The following is a 16,067-nucleotide window of genomic DNA, read 5'->3' as shown; positions in this document are numbered from 1 at the left end:
TTGTTGGGAAGATTCAAAGGAGGGGCTACGAAGTAGAAGGTCATCAATATATTGAATAAGATGAGAAGTGGAGGAGTGGAAAGAAAGTAAATCATGAGAAAGAGCTTGGCTGAAGTAATAAGGGCTGTCCCTGAAGGCTTGCAGCAGCACAGCCCAGGTAAGTTGCTGGGACTGATGGGCGTCAGGGTCAGTCCAGGTAAAAGCAAAGAGAGGCTGGGATGAGAGGAGCAGGGGAATAGTGAAAAAAGCATCTTTAAGATCAAGAACAGAATAGTGAGTTGTGGAGGAAGGTATTGAGGACAAAAGAGTGAACGGGTTGGGCACTACAGGGTGGATAGGCAAAACAATTTGGTTGATAAGGCACAGATCCTGAACTAACCTGTAAGACTTGTCCAGTTTTTGGACAGGTGAAATGCGGGAATTGTAAGGAGAGTTTATAGGTTTTAGAAACCTATGCTGTAGCAGGCAAGTGATAACAGGCTTTAATCCCTTTAAAGCCTGTTGTGGGATGGGATATTTGCATTGAGCGGGGTAAGGGTGATTAAGTTTTAATGGGATAGTAATGGGCATGTTATCGGTTGCCAGGGAGGGTGTAGAGATGTCCCATACTTGCAGGTTAAGGTCGGGGGATACGAGAGGAAGATGCAAAGGAAACTTTGGGTTGGAAAGAAGGGATGCAATGAGACGTGGCTATAGTCCAGGAATAGTCAGGGAAGCAGATAATGTTAAAATGTCTTAACCTAATAAGGGAGCTGGGCAGGTGGGGATAACCAAAAAGGAGTGTATAAAAGAATGTTGTCCAAGTTGGCACGAGAGCTGGGGAGTTTTAAGAGGTTTAGAGGCCTGGCCATCAATACCACAGCAGTTATGGAGGCAAGGGAAACAGGCCCTTGAAAAGAAGGTAATGTGGAGTAGGTAGCCTCCATATTGATTAAGAAGGGGACAGACTTACCCTCTACCATAAGAGTTACCTAAAGAGTCTGTGATGGTCCAGGAAGCTTCTGAGGCATTTGGGCAGAGTCAGTCTTCAGCTGCTAAGCCTAGAAGATCTGGGAAGGAGTCAGTCAGAGCCTTGGGCAAGTTGGACAGTCTAATTTCCAGTGGGGTCCCGCACAGATGGGACATGGCTTAGGAGGAATCCTGGGCTCTGGGCATTCCTTGACCTAGTGGCCAGATTTCCGGCACTTGAAGTAAGATCCTAGGGGAGGAGGTCCTGAAGGAAAACCTGACCACTGTGGCTTAGGTGTGTTGAAGTGCTTGTGTGCTGGAGATGTCCTGGGGTTTCTCTCACAATGGAGGCAAGGAATTGCAACTCAGAAATATGTTGCTACCTGGCTGCCTCTACTCTATTATTGTACACCTTGAAGGCGGGGTTAATTAAGTCCTGTTGTGGGGCTCAAGGGCCGAAATCTAATTTTTGGAGCTTTTCTCTAGTGTCAGGAGCTGACTGGGTGATAAAGTACATATTGAGGATTAGATGGCCTTCTGGCCTCTCTGGGTCTAGGGCGGTAAAGCGTCTAAGTGTTGTTGCCAAATGGGCCATGAACTGGGTTGAGTTTTTATATTTGATGAAAAAGAGCCTAAACGCTAACTGATTTGGCAGAGGTCTGATAAAGAAAAAGGAGCATTAACTTTGGCTATGCCTTCAGCTCCAGCCACCTCTTTAAGAGGAAATTGCTGGCCAGGTGAGTTTTTATATTTGACGAGAAAGAGCCTAAACACTAACTGATTTGGGAGAGGTCGAATAAAGAAAAAAGGAGCATTAACCTTGACTATGCCTTTAGCTCCAGACACCTTTTTAAGAGGAAATTGCTGGGCAGGTGGGTGAGGGCTAGTCGTGGAGGGAAACTGTAAGCCGGACAGAGGGGGTGTGAGGAGGGGAGGTGATAAAAAGATTATAGGGTGGGGGGGGGGGGGGGCGGAGGCTGAGGAAGAATTGGGACCTGCCTTGGCCTGGCAAGGAGCAGCCTGGGGAGGAGGGTAGAGGTCAGATGGGTCTGTAGAAAAGGAAGATTGGAAAGTCTCCGCGACACTTGGGATTGGGACTGAGGGGACAGGCGGGAGGGAAAGAAGGAGGATTTGGGAGGAATCGCATTGGGAACAGAGACTAGGGAGGGAACGAAGTGTGGGAAATGCCTGAATGTAAGGCACCTCAGACCAGTTGCCCATTTTTTGACAAAAATTACCTAGGTCTTGTAGGATGGAGAAATCGAAAGTGCCATTTTCCGGCCATTTAGAGCCATTGTCAAGTTTGTATTGGGGCCAAGCAGTGTTGCAGAAGAAAAAATGGCATTTAGGTTTTAGGTCAGGTGAGAGTTGAAGAGGTTTTAAGTTTTTGAGAACACAGGCTTAGGGAGAAGAGGGAGGAATGGAGGGTAGAGGGTTGCCCATAGTGAAGGAGGCAAGCCCAGAGAAAAGAGAGAGTAGAGACACAGAGAGAAGGGGTGGGAGGTGCTTGCCCCCCAGAGAAGTGGTGCTTGCTGCTAAGGGTGAAAGACCAAGGCAGGTGTTCCCGCATGATCAGACACCTCTGAAATGTGGGTGAATGATGAAGCAGGCATCCCTTGATTAACACCAAAGAAAGACTGTCTTCCCGAGCCCATGACTGGCGCTGGAGTTTTGAGTTCACCGATAAAACGCTACTCCTCTGTCTCTACCAGAAAAGGAAAGGAATTGAAATGTAGAGAAGGGAGAGATTGAAGGATGGTACCAGGATTGAAAGGAGAAAGAGGTTGAGAGATAGTGAGAGAGGTTGGAGAAGAGAGTAAAGAGGCCGCTTACCTGGTTTTAAATTGGTGAGATGTTCCTTGGGCTGGTTGGTCTGAGGACCAGAGATCTTAGGAGGATCTTTCTTATGGAGCAAACAGCAAGAGGACAGGGGCTTGATCTCTCAAGGGAGGTCCCCCAATCCGAGTCATGGCACCAAATTTCGCTTGCGTCCGTGTGAAGAGACCACCAAACAAGCTTTGTGTGAACAATAAACCTCTTTAATCACCTGGGTGCAGGCGGGCTGAGTCCGAAAACAGTCAGCGAAGGGAGATAGGGGTGGGACCGTTTTATAAGATTTGGGTGGGTAGTGGAAAATTACAGTCAAAGGGGGTTTTCCTCTGGTAGGCAGGGGCAGGGGGTGCTCAGTGGGGGAGCTTTTGAGCCAGGATGAGCCAGGAGAAGGGGTTTCACAAGGGAGTGTCATCAGTTAAGGCAGGGACTGGCCATTTTCACTTCTTTTGTGATTCTTCAGTTACTTTAGGACTTCCAGATGTATACATGCAGGTCACAGGGTATGTGATGGCTTAGCCTGGGCTCAGAGGCCTGACAATAGTTATAGTAGCAATTTAAAGATAAATGGCAGAGGAGAAGATTTTAATTTCAAACTAGTATTTTAAGTTTGATTTCAGTCCTGGGAAAAAAATAGCAAAAATCTTTTTTGAAGGAAGAACTGTTGTATGACTTTAAGATAAAAATGTTAGCCAAGGTATTCAGTAGAATAGTTCTGCTAGCATACATCATGTCAAACAAAATTGTCTTTAAGCATTTACTGATTATGCTTTTGTGGATTACTGAAAGGCTTAACCTCTAAATAAATAAAATAGATTGTTACTACATAAATGTGTGTTCAGGAAAAGCAGTGCCCTCCATTCCTGTTATCCTATTATCTGCAAGTAGGCTATCATTTGTGTGGGTTGCTCCTGGTGAGCTGGGCTGCTGCACTGCTATACTCAAAAATCTCCTAGTAATACACACACACACACACACACACACACACACACACACGGAGGCATATACACACTCTCTCTTTTTTCTTATTGTTATTTTATATCTATCTCTTACAGGATGAAGGAGTTAGTAAATGTTTGATAAAGCCAAGCAGGTCTCCTTTAAATGGAATCATCTAAGTCTGTTTTCTACTTCTCCTTCACTTTTATGCCTTTATGAGGAAATTACAAATTGTTTTATTTTCTGACTACTTTGAATTAAACATGTTGCTAGTATGTAAATAATACTGATTTGGATTTAAAAGTGCACTGAAAATAGATTTTCTGTCCATTCACGCATCTATTTATACCCCTACCTATATCTATGAAGTTATCCATTTATAAATGTAATATTTGTACCACAGAAGAAACGCTTTATTTCTTTATTTACTTATTTATTTATTATAGCTCTGTGATGCCTATGTGAATAACAGTGATTCTGCCCATCTCTGGTGGGAGTAGGGGATTCTTCAGCAAAGCTAGACTGAAAACACGGTGATGTCCTACATTTCTTTGATTCAATCCTCACAATGTACCTTTTTAAATTGGTTTGAAATATTGCTATTTTAGAGTATTTACATATTACATTGTAGACAAATTTGACAGAACTCCAGAGCTGGTAGAGGCCCCTTCAGCAGAAAGATGAGCAAATGGAAAGATAAAAATCACATACCTGAACTGACTCAGATGAAAACTAGGATTGGGTGTCTGGAGTCTCAATCCATTGATTTCTAGATCTACAGTATATAAATAATACAATATTCACTTGTAATATTGCATTGCTAAGAGGTTAACAGTTAAAAGAAGATAAAGATTATGCAAGAAAATGTCATTATTTGAAAAGCTATATGATATTACTAATTAAGGCAACATTTATTTGCCTTAATATAAAATCATAAACTTAGGTGATTATTCTTGCTAATATAAAAGTGAACATGAAATACAGAGCTCCCAAACATGCCCGTTCATGGACTTGATTTAGTAAGTCTGAGTTTAGACAGATGTCACAAGTTCTCAGATATAGTGATGTAAATAGATACAGATCAATTTAAATAAAACTTTGTGGATAATACAAATTACAAAAAGTATTCCATTGTAATTTTCAAGCTTAAAGGTTTGTGAATCTATTTTTCTACTAAGAATAAAGAAAACCTTTCTAGGATATCTGAAATGAAAATTGAAATTAAACATACTCCTTTCTGAACTGTGGTTTAATTCTATTCCAGAAGTCAACTTGAATATAAAAGAAGGTGAGAACGCAGGATTCTCAAATAATGACTAGATATTTAAATGACATTTTTGTCAAAGGACTTGATTAATAAAACTGAATTAATGTGAGGGCTTTTATGATTAAAAGGATATAGACTGATTAAAAAAGAAGGGGAATACAATTATTTGGTTTAAAGCCAAGCTATGCGATATTACTAATTAAGCTGAGGGAAAGATTTCTTTTTCAAGGAGATTATTATTGACCTTAAAACAAAACAGAGAAGTTAGGTATAATACAAAGGAAATGCCTGGGAAAAAATTAAAAAGAAATACTAATATCTGAGCCCCATCCTCAGAGATTCTGATTTAATCGGTCTGGGAAAGGGTCAAAGCATAAGAGATTTCTAGAACATCATAGTTGTTTCTAAAGTCAAGTTTAAGAACCACTGGTAGGAAAAATTAAGAACATAAGGGAGGTCATATACCGTCACCCATTTTATGCTTTCATGGCTGTACTTCAATGCTGTTGCTTAATTCTCAGCAGAAAGCAAAATTAGAGAATTAAAGATGGAAGGTAAACTTAGTGGGATCATTAATTGAGAGAGTTTAGGGTTCCCCAGAGGAAGAAGAACAGTAAACATTAATTTAAAAAATTAATGAATGTGCACATTCTGATAAAAATATTTCTAGTTTTAATTCCTGACAACAAGAAGTAACCTGTTGTAGACTAGACAGGTTATGACTCACCTGTTTTTAATTTATCATATAATTTATGTTGCTAAATGTCAGTGAAATATCAAATCCAATATAAATTACTTAACACAATGAAAAATGATTCTGGAGAAATTATAGTTCATTAATACTGTGGAGTTATTGTCAAAGTGTACTCAACTATACCCTATATTATTATTCTGACATGAAGTTAGTTTCTGTTTCTTAGAAGGGTCTGTACTGAAGACAGGATTTTGAATAATGAAGGCATGACTATCATTAGTAATGTAAGTATTTGAGAATGATCTAAATATGTCTAATTTTATAACTAACATTCAAAATAAAAGCTTATCAATTCTATTTATATTTAGAACAGAATTTATATATTTTTTAAGATAAGCATTTCCTGGAGAGCTGCCAGAATGTTTTAAACTTTTTTTTTTTTTTTTTTTTTTTTAGTGATGATTAAAAACCCAAATGAGTTCTTTAATAAAAATGTTTGGCAAGAAAACCCAATTTTCTCTATGAATCTATATTTTTCGGGTCAGAGGGATTGGTGATGTGGTTTACTAAGTAGAGATTAACTAGGCTAGTTCAAGTTTGTTATAAGGGCTGGTAGTTAGAGTAAATGGAGACATTACCCTATGCTAGAAGCATAATTATTTTGCAAGATATTTTAAAAAGTCCTGTAAATTTTCATTGTGGATTATGTGAGATCTGCAATTGGGTAAATAAATATGTGGAAGTGAAGGAGACTTTTTGTGTGGGAGTGTTGTATTCTTGGGCCTATCCTGTTTGATCTTTTCATCAATGATCTGGGTATAGACAGAGTAAGCCACAATCTTTAATTCAAAAAATATTTATCGAACACTGCCTATGTCTGTATTAGCCCATTCTCACACTGCTATAAAGAATTACCTGAGACTAGGTAATTTATAAAGGAATGGTGAGGAACTGACTCACAGTTCCACATGGCTAAGGAGGCCTCAGGAACATACAATTATGGCAGAAGGTGAAGGGGAATCAAGGGCCTTCTTAACATGGCTGTAGGAGAGAGAATTGCAAGCAGGGGAAATGCCAGATGCTTACAAAACCATCAGATCTCGTAAAAACTCATGCACTATCACGAGAACAGCATGGGAAAAATTGCCCCCATGATCCAATCACCTCCCACCAGGTCTCTCCCTCAACACCTGGAAATTATAATTCAAGATGAGATTTGAGTGGTGACACAATGGTACAAAGCCTAACCATATCAATGTCCTATGGGATATGTGGAGAAATCAGGGAGGAATTGTCAATATAATTAAATTAGGATTCAAATGATATGATCACTTGAAACTCTACATCAAAAATAGGAAAAATTTTAGTCTTAATTAAAAAATGTATTTTTGGAAACAGGAGAGTAGACATCTGGCTTGGTTATTTGTTCATGGGAGTAATATGTAGAATTTTGCTCAATTAAGACATGAAGGCAAGTGAAAAGCATAAAGGAGAGGCTTAATCAGCTAACGAAAAAATAGGCTGCCTTAAAGAAATAATAGCACCTGTAATGATTAGAACACAGTGGAAATATTGGCTCAATTCTGGGTGACTTCCTTAAAGCAGATCCTTAAAGATTTTTGGGTGCTTACAGATAGTGTTAAATTAATGGGTCAATAATTAACGTATAAACATATTTAAAATTATGACCCCAACAGGCCAAAAAAAAATTAAAATGCTAACTTGGGAGATATGAGAGGAGAAAGGGAGAAAAGGAGTATAAGTAATTTTTCTTCTTTCTGAGTCACTAGATATAGTTATATATAAAGTATATACACTACACACACATATATACACACACGTGTGCACAATTATATTATTTAGTGTTACGGAAAAAATCATAACCCAGAAAGAATTAAAGAGTAAAAGAAGGCCATCTCTAAGGATTGGGACTGGAGTAGAATATATGAGTTGAGATAAAAGCCTTCTGGTGCTATTTGACTTTATACAATGGACACATCTTACTATGGTTTTTAAAAAGTAAACAAGGTCTGGATGACGACCCTCTCCTAGAGAGAAAGCGGAAACAAAGTCATTGAGAGAATCAAGTGGCCATCATGGTAATACATGAGCACCATGGTAAGTGGTAGTGAGATCTGAAAACTGATATTGAAATGGTTAAGGAATTGGGATCATTTAACCTGGAGAAAAGGGGTAAGAGGAAGCTTATGCAGGTGTGAGAAGAGGGTAAGGTAGAATGAAAAGGTAAAAGAAGATGTCTTTGGATGAACATATTTAATAATTACTGTAAGGATTCCTATCTTGTAGATTCCTAGGACCTGTTGGTGTATTTGTGAGGTGTGTCTATGTACCCAAATAAATTATATGTAAAATTTTATGTATATATGAGTATATGCATTTGATGAGTTGGGATAGAACTATCATTTTCAAGGGATATATGATTTAAAATAGGTTAAAAACTATAAGGTTGCTTGCCTTACGGGGTAATAAGGACTCATCTAAACAGAAACTATCTTCTATAGATAATTTAGAAATATTTTTCAGGTTGGATAGACTAGTTTATTTGAAATAACATTTTCTGCTTTTAGGTTCTAATATTTACACAATGAAAAAATAAAATAGACATAATAAGGAACATTCACTGAACACATTACAGGCTTGTCATCATGTTAAGTGCTTGATATAGACTCTCATTTAATTCTCATAGCATTAGGTGAGGTAGAAACTACGTTAAAAACTCAGATGAAAAAAAAATTACTGGAGGTCCCCCTGTTAGTAAGGAATAGAACTGAGATTAGAACCCAGGAAATCTGACCCTAGGTTACAGAGATATGGTTAAAATAAAAGCCCTGTGATGCTTCTAGATTTTTGTACGACAGACACATTCTACATGTTTTTTAAAAGTAAACAAGGTCTTGATGACTTGCTTGATATCCCCTTTTGGAGAGGTTTTTTTACTGCCTCAATAGGCTCTCTTAATTCTGTACCACTACTGATAGCACCAACACTTGCACCACAAAGCTATCTTTCTGTTTTCTTCCTGGGACACTTAGTGTGACTCACCTTCTTTGGAATGAAGGGAGCCATGAGAAAATAGAAGAAAAGGAAAAACAATTTTTTAATGTCTGTTGAATCTAAAGCAACCTATTTCTTGAGCAAGGATTCAGTGTTTGCCTTCTACTAGCCATTGGTAAATGCATGTCATTTATGTGTCTTGAAGGTGTTTGAACAAGAATTTAATATCTATGGTTATATGAACTTGACCTCATTTAATGCCACTTCTTTTATTTTACCAAAAATACATATATACATATATACACATACATACATATATATGCGTATATAGCTATATGCACATATATAGATACATATATCTACACACACATATATACATATACATGTATACACACATATATATATAGACAGAGAGAGAGGGAGAGAGAACTGTATTAGTTTTCTATTGCTAGTATAACACATGAGCACAAACTTAGTAGCTTGAAACAGCACAAACTTGTTTTGTGTTCTGTAGGTTAGAATTTGACATGAGTCTCATTCTTTCTGGCGGCTCTGGGGGAGAAGCCATTCCTTTGTCTTTTCAAGCTTCTTTGGATCATGGCCCTCTTCAAAGCCGGCAAGACTAGGAAGAGTCCTCATATTGCACCACTCTAATCATTTTTCTGCCTCTCTCTTTCACATTTAAAGACCTTTGTGATTGGACTCACCCAAATAATCCAGGACAATCTCACCATCTCAAAGTCCTTAATTTAGTCATATCTGCAGAATCTCTTTTGCCACCTAAGATAACATATTCACAGGTTCTAGCAATTAGGATACAGACATCTTTGGGGGACTATTATTCTGCCCACCACAAACACATACTAAATGCCAAGCCTTATACCAGGGACTGAAAGCGAACCCAGTCCCTTTCCTGGAGGAGCTTACAATTTAGGAGATATTTAAACAGGTGACTGAAATACAAAATAATAGGTGCTATGACAGAATTGAGAACCAGTTATCACACTGTGGAGGAAACAACCGTCTGCCTGGTATTGAGGGTGAGCTGGAAAAAAATTGGCTACAAAATTAGAATTATCTTTGACATATTGAAATGATTTTATCACTTTTCATCCAGGTTTTGAGACTCTGGGATATTCAACACCAGCTGTCCATCCAGAGGATAGCTTGTTCTTTCCCCGAAAGTCAGGACTTCAGATGTCTCTTCCACTTTGATGAAGCCCATGGACGACTTTTCATCTCATTTAATAACCGGCTAGCATTGTTGGCAATGAAAAGTGATGCCAGCAAGAGGGTGAAAAGCCATGAGAAAGCAGTCACTTGTGTTCTTTACAATTCTCTCCTGAAGCAGGTAATGATGCTTTCTTTGCTTTCACTCTCCTAATATATCTCCAAGTCCAGAGGCTCATTTACTTCATTCGGTTTAAGGTAAAATGGAAGACAAATATAGTAAAGGCAAATATGGGAAGAAATGATTTAATAGCCATATGCTTTTCTGCAATAATATATATTCAGGTGGACTTGGAGAATGATTTCATTTTCAGCCAGTGACCCCAGGAGCAGTGATAGAGTTATAAGGAATTACAGCATTCCGGCTAAAACAAAACAACCTGTAAGATAATCGAACTTATCTTTGTTATCTGCTAGTCTTGAGCCGAATGCAAGTGACCCTGCTTGTAAAATTCCCTCTTATGAATACCATCTTCCTGTATCCCTGTGGAAAGTTCTGAAATATGCATGAAACATAATTAGCAGAGATCCATTTTGCCAGCATATTTTACACCAGTGGTTCACAGTGGCAGCCTGGAATGTATTCATAATAAAATGATTCAGTTAAATGTGATGCCACTTGGTATGCAGCACGAGTGTTGTTTGTCTCCCCACCACTTTAATGACGCTTCGCAGCCTTGGCTTAGGGGACCATTACCTGCATCTCAATGAAGAAGCAGGGCTCCCCTGGAGCAGAGATGCTGCACAGACCACAGCCCTTCTTGGAGGAGAGGGCGGCCCAGCCAGTGAAGCCAGTGATCTCAGTGTGGGGCAGCCTGTGGGTGCCATGAAGGGAGCAACCAGCATCAGAGGTTAGCCTGCTCAGCGATTCCCTCAGGCCTGATGGTAACAGCACAGCAGGAGCCAAACAGAAGCAAGTCTCCAGCTTGCAGCCAATTAAACAGTAACTCAATCCATTCTTTCTTTTCCCTTCTGCAGAAGTTTCTGCATTCACACAGAAATGACTAGTGGAGATTTTGTGCAAGGGGTGGAAAGCCCTTTGTTAGTAATGAGTAGTGTGTCATGTCACTATTTAAAACACTGTTTTCTGGTTATTCTAGGAAATAAAATCATTTAGAAAACAACTCATTTTGAATTCCATCTGCGGGAAAACATTTCCTGCTAAATGTTTTACTGAACTTTATGAAGGCAACCAGTTAATTTGACTCCCTGGTGGCCACTGAAAGATGTATTTGTTTCCAAGAGAACATTCTCCTAATTGAGATCTGCAAAGTTAAAATGCTAAATTTGTGTGTAGATGTTAAAATCCTATGTTGCCTGGCCGTAAGATGAGCAATATTCCCTAAGAAATTCAGGAAATTAGACACAAAGAAGATCTGGATTTATTTGGGGCACAAAGACAAAGCCAAGGTAACTCACATACATGCAACTTATAGACAACCAAAGAACAATGTACATATCGTATATGATATAGGATGTATCACTATATGATTGAGTTGAGTATTCACACCTCTACTTGCTGTGAATAACATAAATAATGATAAGTATTGATATGTGTGTAAAGCACATAGAGCTGTGTATCACATACCTCAGCATTTCCTATTAGCTGCTAAGCTATAGAAACATGAACACTGTATGTGTTATATTTATAATTATAAAAATGTATTGCAGAAAAGTGCAAAGAAAATATCACTCACATTCCCATCAACCAGTGATAACTTATCATTTTAGAGTAATTAGACAAAGCAAATAACACAGTTTTGAACAAGTGTCAGTTGCCAAGGATGAAGAATTAGAGATTAATAAACTAGTTTACTCCCCCAGTAGCTCAGGAAGATTCTGCTCTTTAAGGGAAGATCTGGGTCCTACCCGTAGTGCTGATAATTGCTGGACAGGTGCTCCTTACAGGATTGTGGAATGAAGGAAGGGAAGGGAGACATATTACTAACAAGGAAACAGTAGAACGCAGTAAAATGAAGTAGAGGTAAAACCGAAGTGCCCTTTATGGAGAGCGATCAGTTCTGCCTGGGGCCAGTGTTGGTCACATTTCAGCAGAACCCTGAAAGCTAAAATCTCTAAAAGGAGGAGGAGGTAGTTCTAGACCGAAGATACAACGTGAGCACCTGCAAAGAAGCTTGAGCACTCACAGTGCATTTTTGGAGAGAGGGTTTATTTTGGGGTGGCAAGTTTGGGAATACTTCGCAGACATTGTGGGAGTTAAAGCAGTAAAGGGATCTTAGGAGCATATTGATGGCCATTCGTTGAATGCATCACTGTCTGGTCTTGGAAAAGTAAAGCATAGAATTGAGATTAAAACAACATTTTTCACAGTGTGATCTTGGACCTCTGGGAGACTCAGATTCTCTCAGGGAATCTGGGAGGTCAACACTATTTTCATCATAATATTAATTTATTGTTTTCTTTCTAAACTTTCATTCTCTCAAAAGTGTACAGTGGAGTTTTCTAGAGGTTGCATGATGTGTGTTGTGTGATAACAGCATTGCTCTTATGACTAAGGGAATGTGTGCTGTTATATTTTTGTGCATTACTGTCTCCCTATAAATGTCTAATATGGTAAACATATATAAAAATACAGATCGATCTATCTGTGTTATATATGTGTACGTGTGTGTGTGTGCGTGTGTGTGTGTGTGTGTGTGTGTATTTCACATAAAGCTATTTGGATTCTTCAATACTTTTTCAGAATGCAAAGGAATCCCAAGACCAAAAGTTTTCAGAACTGCTGGGTTGGAAATATGTGGGTTCAAATTCTGAACAGACTGCTTAGCCTGTCTGAGCTTTAGTTTGCCAGCTTCTTAAAATGTGTGTGTCTGTGGGGGTGTAGGAATAGTAATGGGAATAACATGTGCCTCCCTGGCATTGCCTTGTTAGGACTGAAATCTTGGAAGTGTCCTCTTGTCTCTCATGCTGCCAGCCCTGAAAGGTTCTTTCAGGTCCCCCATACCACATAGGGCGAATGTCGCTGCATTATGACATCTCCTTTTGTTATTAACTTCTTGAGATTCTTTAATCTTTATGTTAACACTGTGGCATGTGCTAACAAATGTTAGGAAGAATTAGAAGGGTGAGGACACCCTGAACTGCAGTTTGTCCCTACCCCTGCTTCTCCTCAGGAATGCCCCTTGAGGTGGAAAAGTTGTTTATCCTCCTCCTTCTCTTCTTCACCATTGCAGTTTCGTCTTGTAAACATTTAGTTGCAAGCCTCAGCTTTGGTCCTTAGCTCCCTGAAGTCTCCAGAGCCATCTCAACCCACACTTACTTCTCCTCTTCCTGGGCATTGGCCACATTTTTTAGTTGTTTTCCCAGTTAAACACTTAACTAAACTTATTTCTCTCTCTTCCTATGTTTTTGGTGTGAGGGGAAGAGCCTTTACTTCCATTTGTGTGTTTTCCCACAGCTCCAACACTGTTCTGATCACAAAATGAATGCTCAACTACTAGACTTGATAAATTATTGCCATTTTTCATGTCAAGCGTAACAGGAAGTCATGCTTTTTCAGTCCATGGTCTCTTGATCTTTGGTTATTTGGTTTGGTGTCTTTCTTGAACATTTTCCCTTTGCTTGAATTTAATGAAAACCTTCCCTTCTGTTATCATTTCAACATGTTGCCTACACTTTATTATTTCTTTGTATTTGAACTTCAGTGGGGACCCAATATAATTCCTATATAAAAGCAGCTTGGAACATTTCCGTGACTTTTATTTATCTTCCTGTCTTTTGAAGCCCTTGTATCCTAGTCTAGGAAAGTGGTGTTAAGCCATGCAAAGCCTTTTAAAAGAAATCATATACTTTATTTCACCTGGCAAAGTTTTTTTCTCACAGCCAGCAGCACAACAAGTTGGGACTGGATGAAGGAGTCCTCTGGAATGTACAATTTGGAAAGAATTAAAGCAATCCTATATCCTGGAAGCAGATCTAATGAACCATCTCTGCACTCAGTTCTTATGAAGCTTTTTACAAGAAAACAAAAGAAAACAAAAAAACACTCATGAATTTGGAAAATTTTAAAACATGTATTTCTAGATATATAAACTAGAATAGATGAAATATTTGTGTTATCACAATGAGTCTCATCCTAATGATGTAGGTTTATGTATTTTTGTAAAATAGATAATGTTTCAGTTTGTTGGGAACCTTGAACACATTTATAATCAAGCTAGACATTTAGGTGTCATCAAATTTTAATAGACTAAATGGTATTTACAATTTTTCTTATCAAAATAACTTTTTTTTTTTAGTAACTGCTGCAAAATGTTACATGATTATTGTAAGAAATTAAAGCAATGCAGTAAAACTCAAATACAAAACTATTGCTGATATCAACATATTCTAAACATCTTTCTGTGCATAGACTATTTTACATAAACAAGGCTCTGTAACATACTTTTTTATTCAATAATATATTAGAATATATTTCCTTGTGGCGAAATGTAGAGCTACTTTATCATTTTTAAAAGGCAGCATAGTAGCCCATTGTATATATGTATCGTAATATACTGATCCATTTCCCTTGATGTAGACTTTACTATTATGATTTTTTTTTTGTAGATAAATACATTGATACTTATGACTATATCGCTTTAGGGTAAATTCTTAGGAGTAAATTTCTAGGCTAAAGGATATGAATATCAGATAATTTGAGAAACAAATTGCCTCCTAGAATCTTACTTTTTTATCCCGCTTCTAACCTCTAATATATTAATCACATACTTGGTTACATGAAGAGATAGGTCAGATAGTGATCACCTGGCTTATTCCAAGAGACCTCCTGAGATTCTCTATGGGGTTTTCATAATCCAGAAGCATGCTGGCTTTGCAAATTTCAATACTAGACCCTCTTCACTTTATCTGGCGTGATGCTGTTTCTTGAGGCTTGATTATTACACTATCTACAAACTGCCAAATTATTTATTAAAAATGGGGGCTGGTCCAGGTCACAACCATAGAGTGGTGGTGCCCTTACCTTTGGTTGCTTCAAGATTAACTGACAAGCAAATATTTCTCATCTTTGTTTTTTTGAGACAGAGTCTTGCTCTGTCGCCCAGGCTAGAGTGAAGTGGTGCTATCTCGGCTCACTGCAACCTCTGCCTTCTGGGTTCCTGCCTCAGCCTCCTGAGTAGCTGGGATTACAGGTGTGTGCCACCACGCCTGGCTAATTTTTGCATTTTTAGTAGAGACAGGGTTTCACCATGTTGGTCAGGCTGGTCTCGAACTCCTGACCTTGTGATCCACCCGCCTTGGCTTCCCAAAATGCTAGGATTACAGGCATGAGCCATTGCACCTGGCTTTATCATCATTTAATTGCAGCTTTTTGTTTCTTTACTGTGGCACAATATAAAAATATATCAAAGGTAAACACTAAAAAAATCTTTCTTGTGAAAAAATTCCATTATGTATACATGTAAAGCATCTGTACAAAGTTATTATCTATGCCATCATATTCAAAATTTTATAGTAAACTTTTCCACCCTTAACCTTATTTACAATTTATAGTTACCTTATCTTAATTTAGATTATTGCAGTCCAAACAGCTCCATGTATACATATGCATGTCCAAAATTTATAATAAACATGTGGCCTTCCATTATTTAAAAAACAAGGGATGAGGTATAATTTTCTCTTGATAGCATATCTTTTGTCCTCTTTTCTGCACATACTTTTTTGGAAATTGAACGTGTTTGAGAACCCAAACAATTCAATTGGTGGTTCCTTTGGTAACTGTAAAATCGGAGAAAAGAGGACAGGCTTGAGGGAAATTTATTTCCATCGTACAAGACAGTCTACCTTTTTAGGACTTACGCTTAGTGCAAAATCCAAGAGTTTCTTTCTTGAACAGAACTGGATTTACACAATGAAAATTTTCTCCTTTCCTGCCTCTTTGCTGGGCACCAAGCGACATCCGTTCTGTTAATATAGTTGTGTTTTTTGTTGTTGTTGTTGTTTTGGCTAGCTTAAAGCTGTAATTTGTTATATGTCAGTTCTGAGGCTGTGTGCTGTGGTCACTTGATAAGAAGTTCCTAGTTTTAGAGGTTATACTAAAACATACATGTACATACACACATACATGTCCGAACAGATACACATTTATTTAACGTGATTAGTTTGGAAGAAATAACATGTTTA

The 16,067-nt window shown here is 38.3% G+C and overlaps 2 protein-coding genes across 5 annotated transcripts in view; one reads left to right on the top strand and one right to left on the bottom strand.

Moving 5' to 3' along the window:
• SERPINI1 (serpin family I member 1) overlaps window positions 1–16,067 on the bottom strand; it is a 480,054-nt gene that overhangs the window by 243,199 nt on the left and 220,788 nt on the right. The gene's annotated exons all lie outside the window — the stretch shown is intronic.
• The window catches only part of WDR49 (WD repeat domain 49), a 186,711-nt gene that overhangs the window by 78,056 nt on the left and 92,588 nt on the right, over window positions 1–16,067 (top strand). For all 4 annotated transcript variants that reach the window (XM_050779950.1, XM_050779952.1, XM_050779949.1 and 1 more), the window contains exon 8: window positions 9,811–10,044. In XM_050779950.1, coding sequence (XP_050635907.1) covers window positions 9,811–10,044 — 234 coding nt within the window. The remainder of the gene's footprint in view (window positions 1–9,810; window positions 10,045–16,067) is intronic.

This window comes from Macaca thibetana, chromosome 2 (assembly GCF_024542745.1).
Source record: "Macaca thibetana thibetana isolate TM-01 chromosome 2, ASM2454274v1, whole genome shotgun sequence".
Lineage (NCBI taxonomy): Eukaryota > Metazoa > Chordata > Mammalia > Primates > Cercopithecidae > Macaca > Macaca thibetana.
The sequence above is the reverse complement of the archived record's forward strand: the minus strand, read 5'-3'. Positions and strand labels throughout refer to the sequence as shown.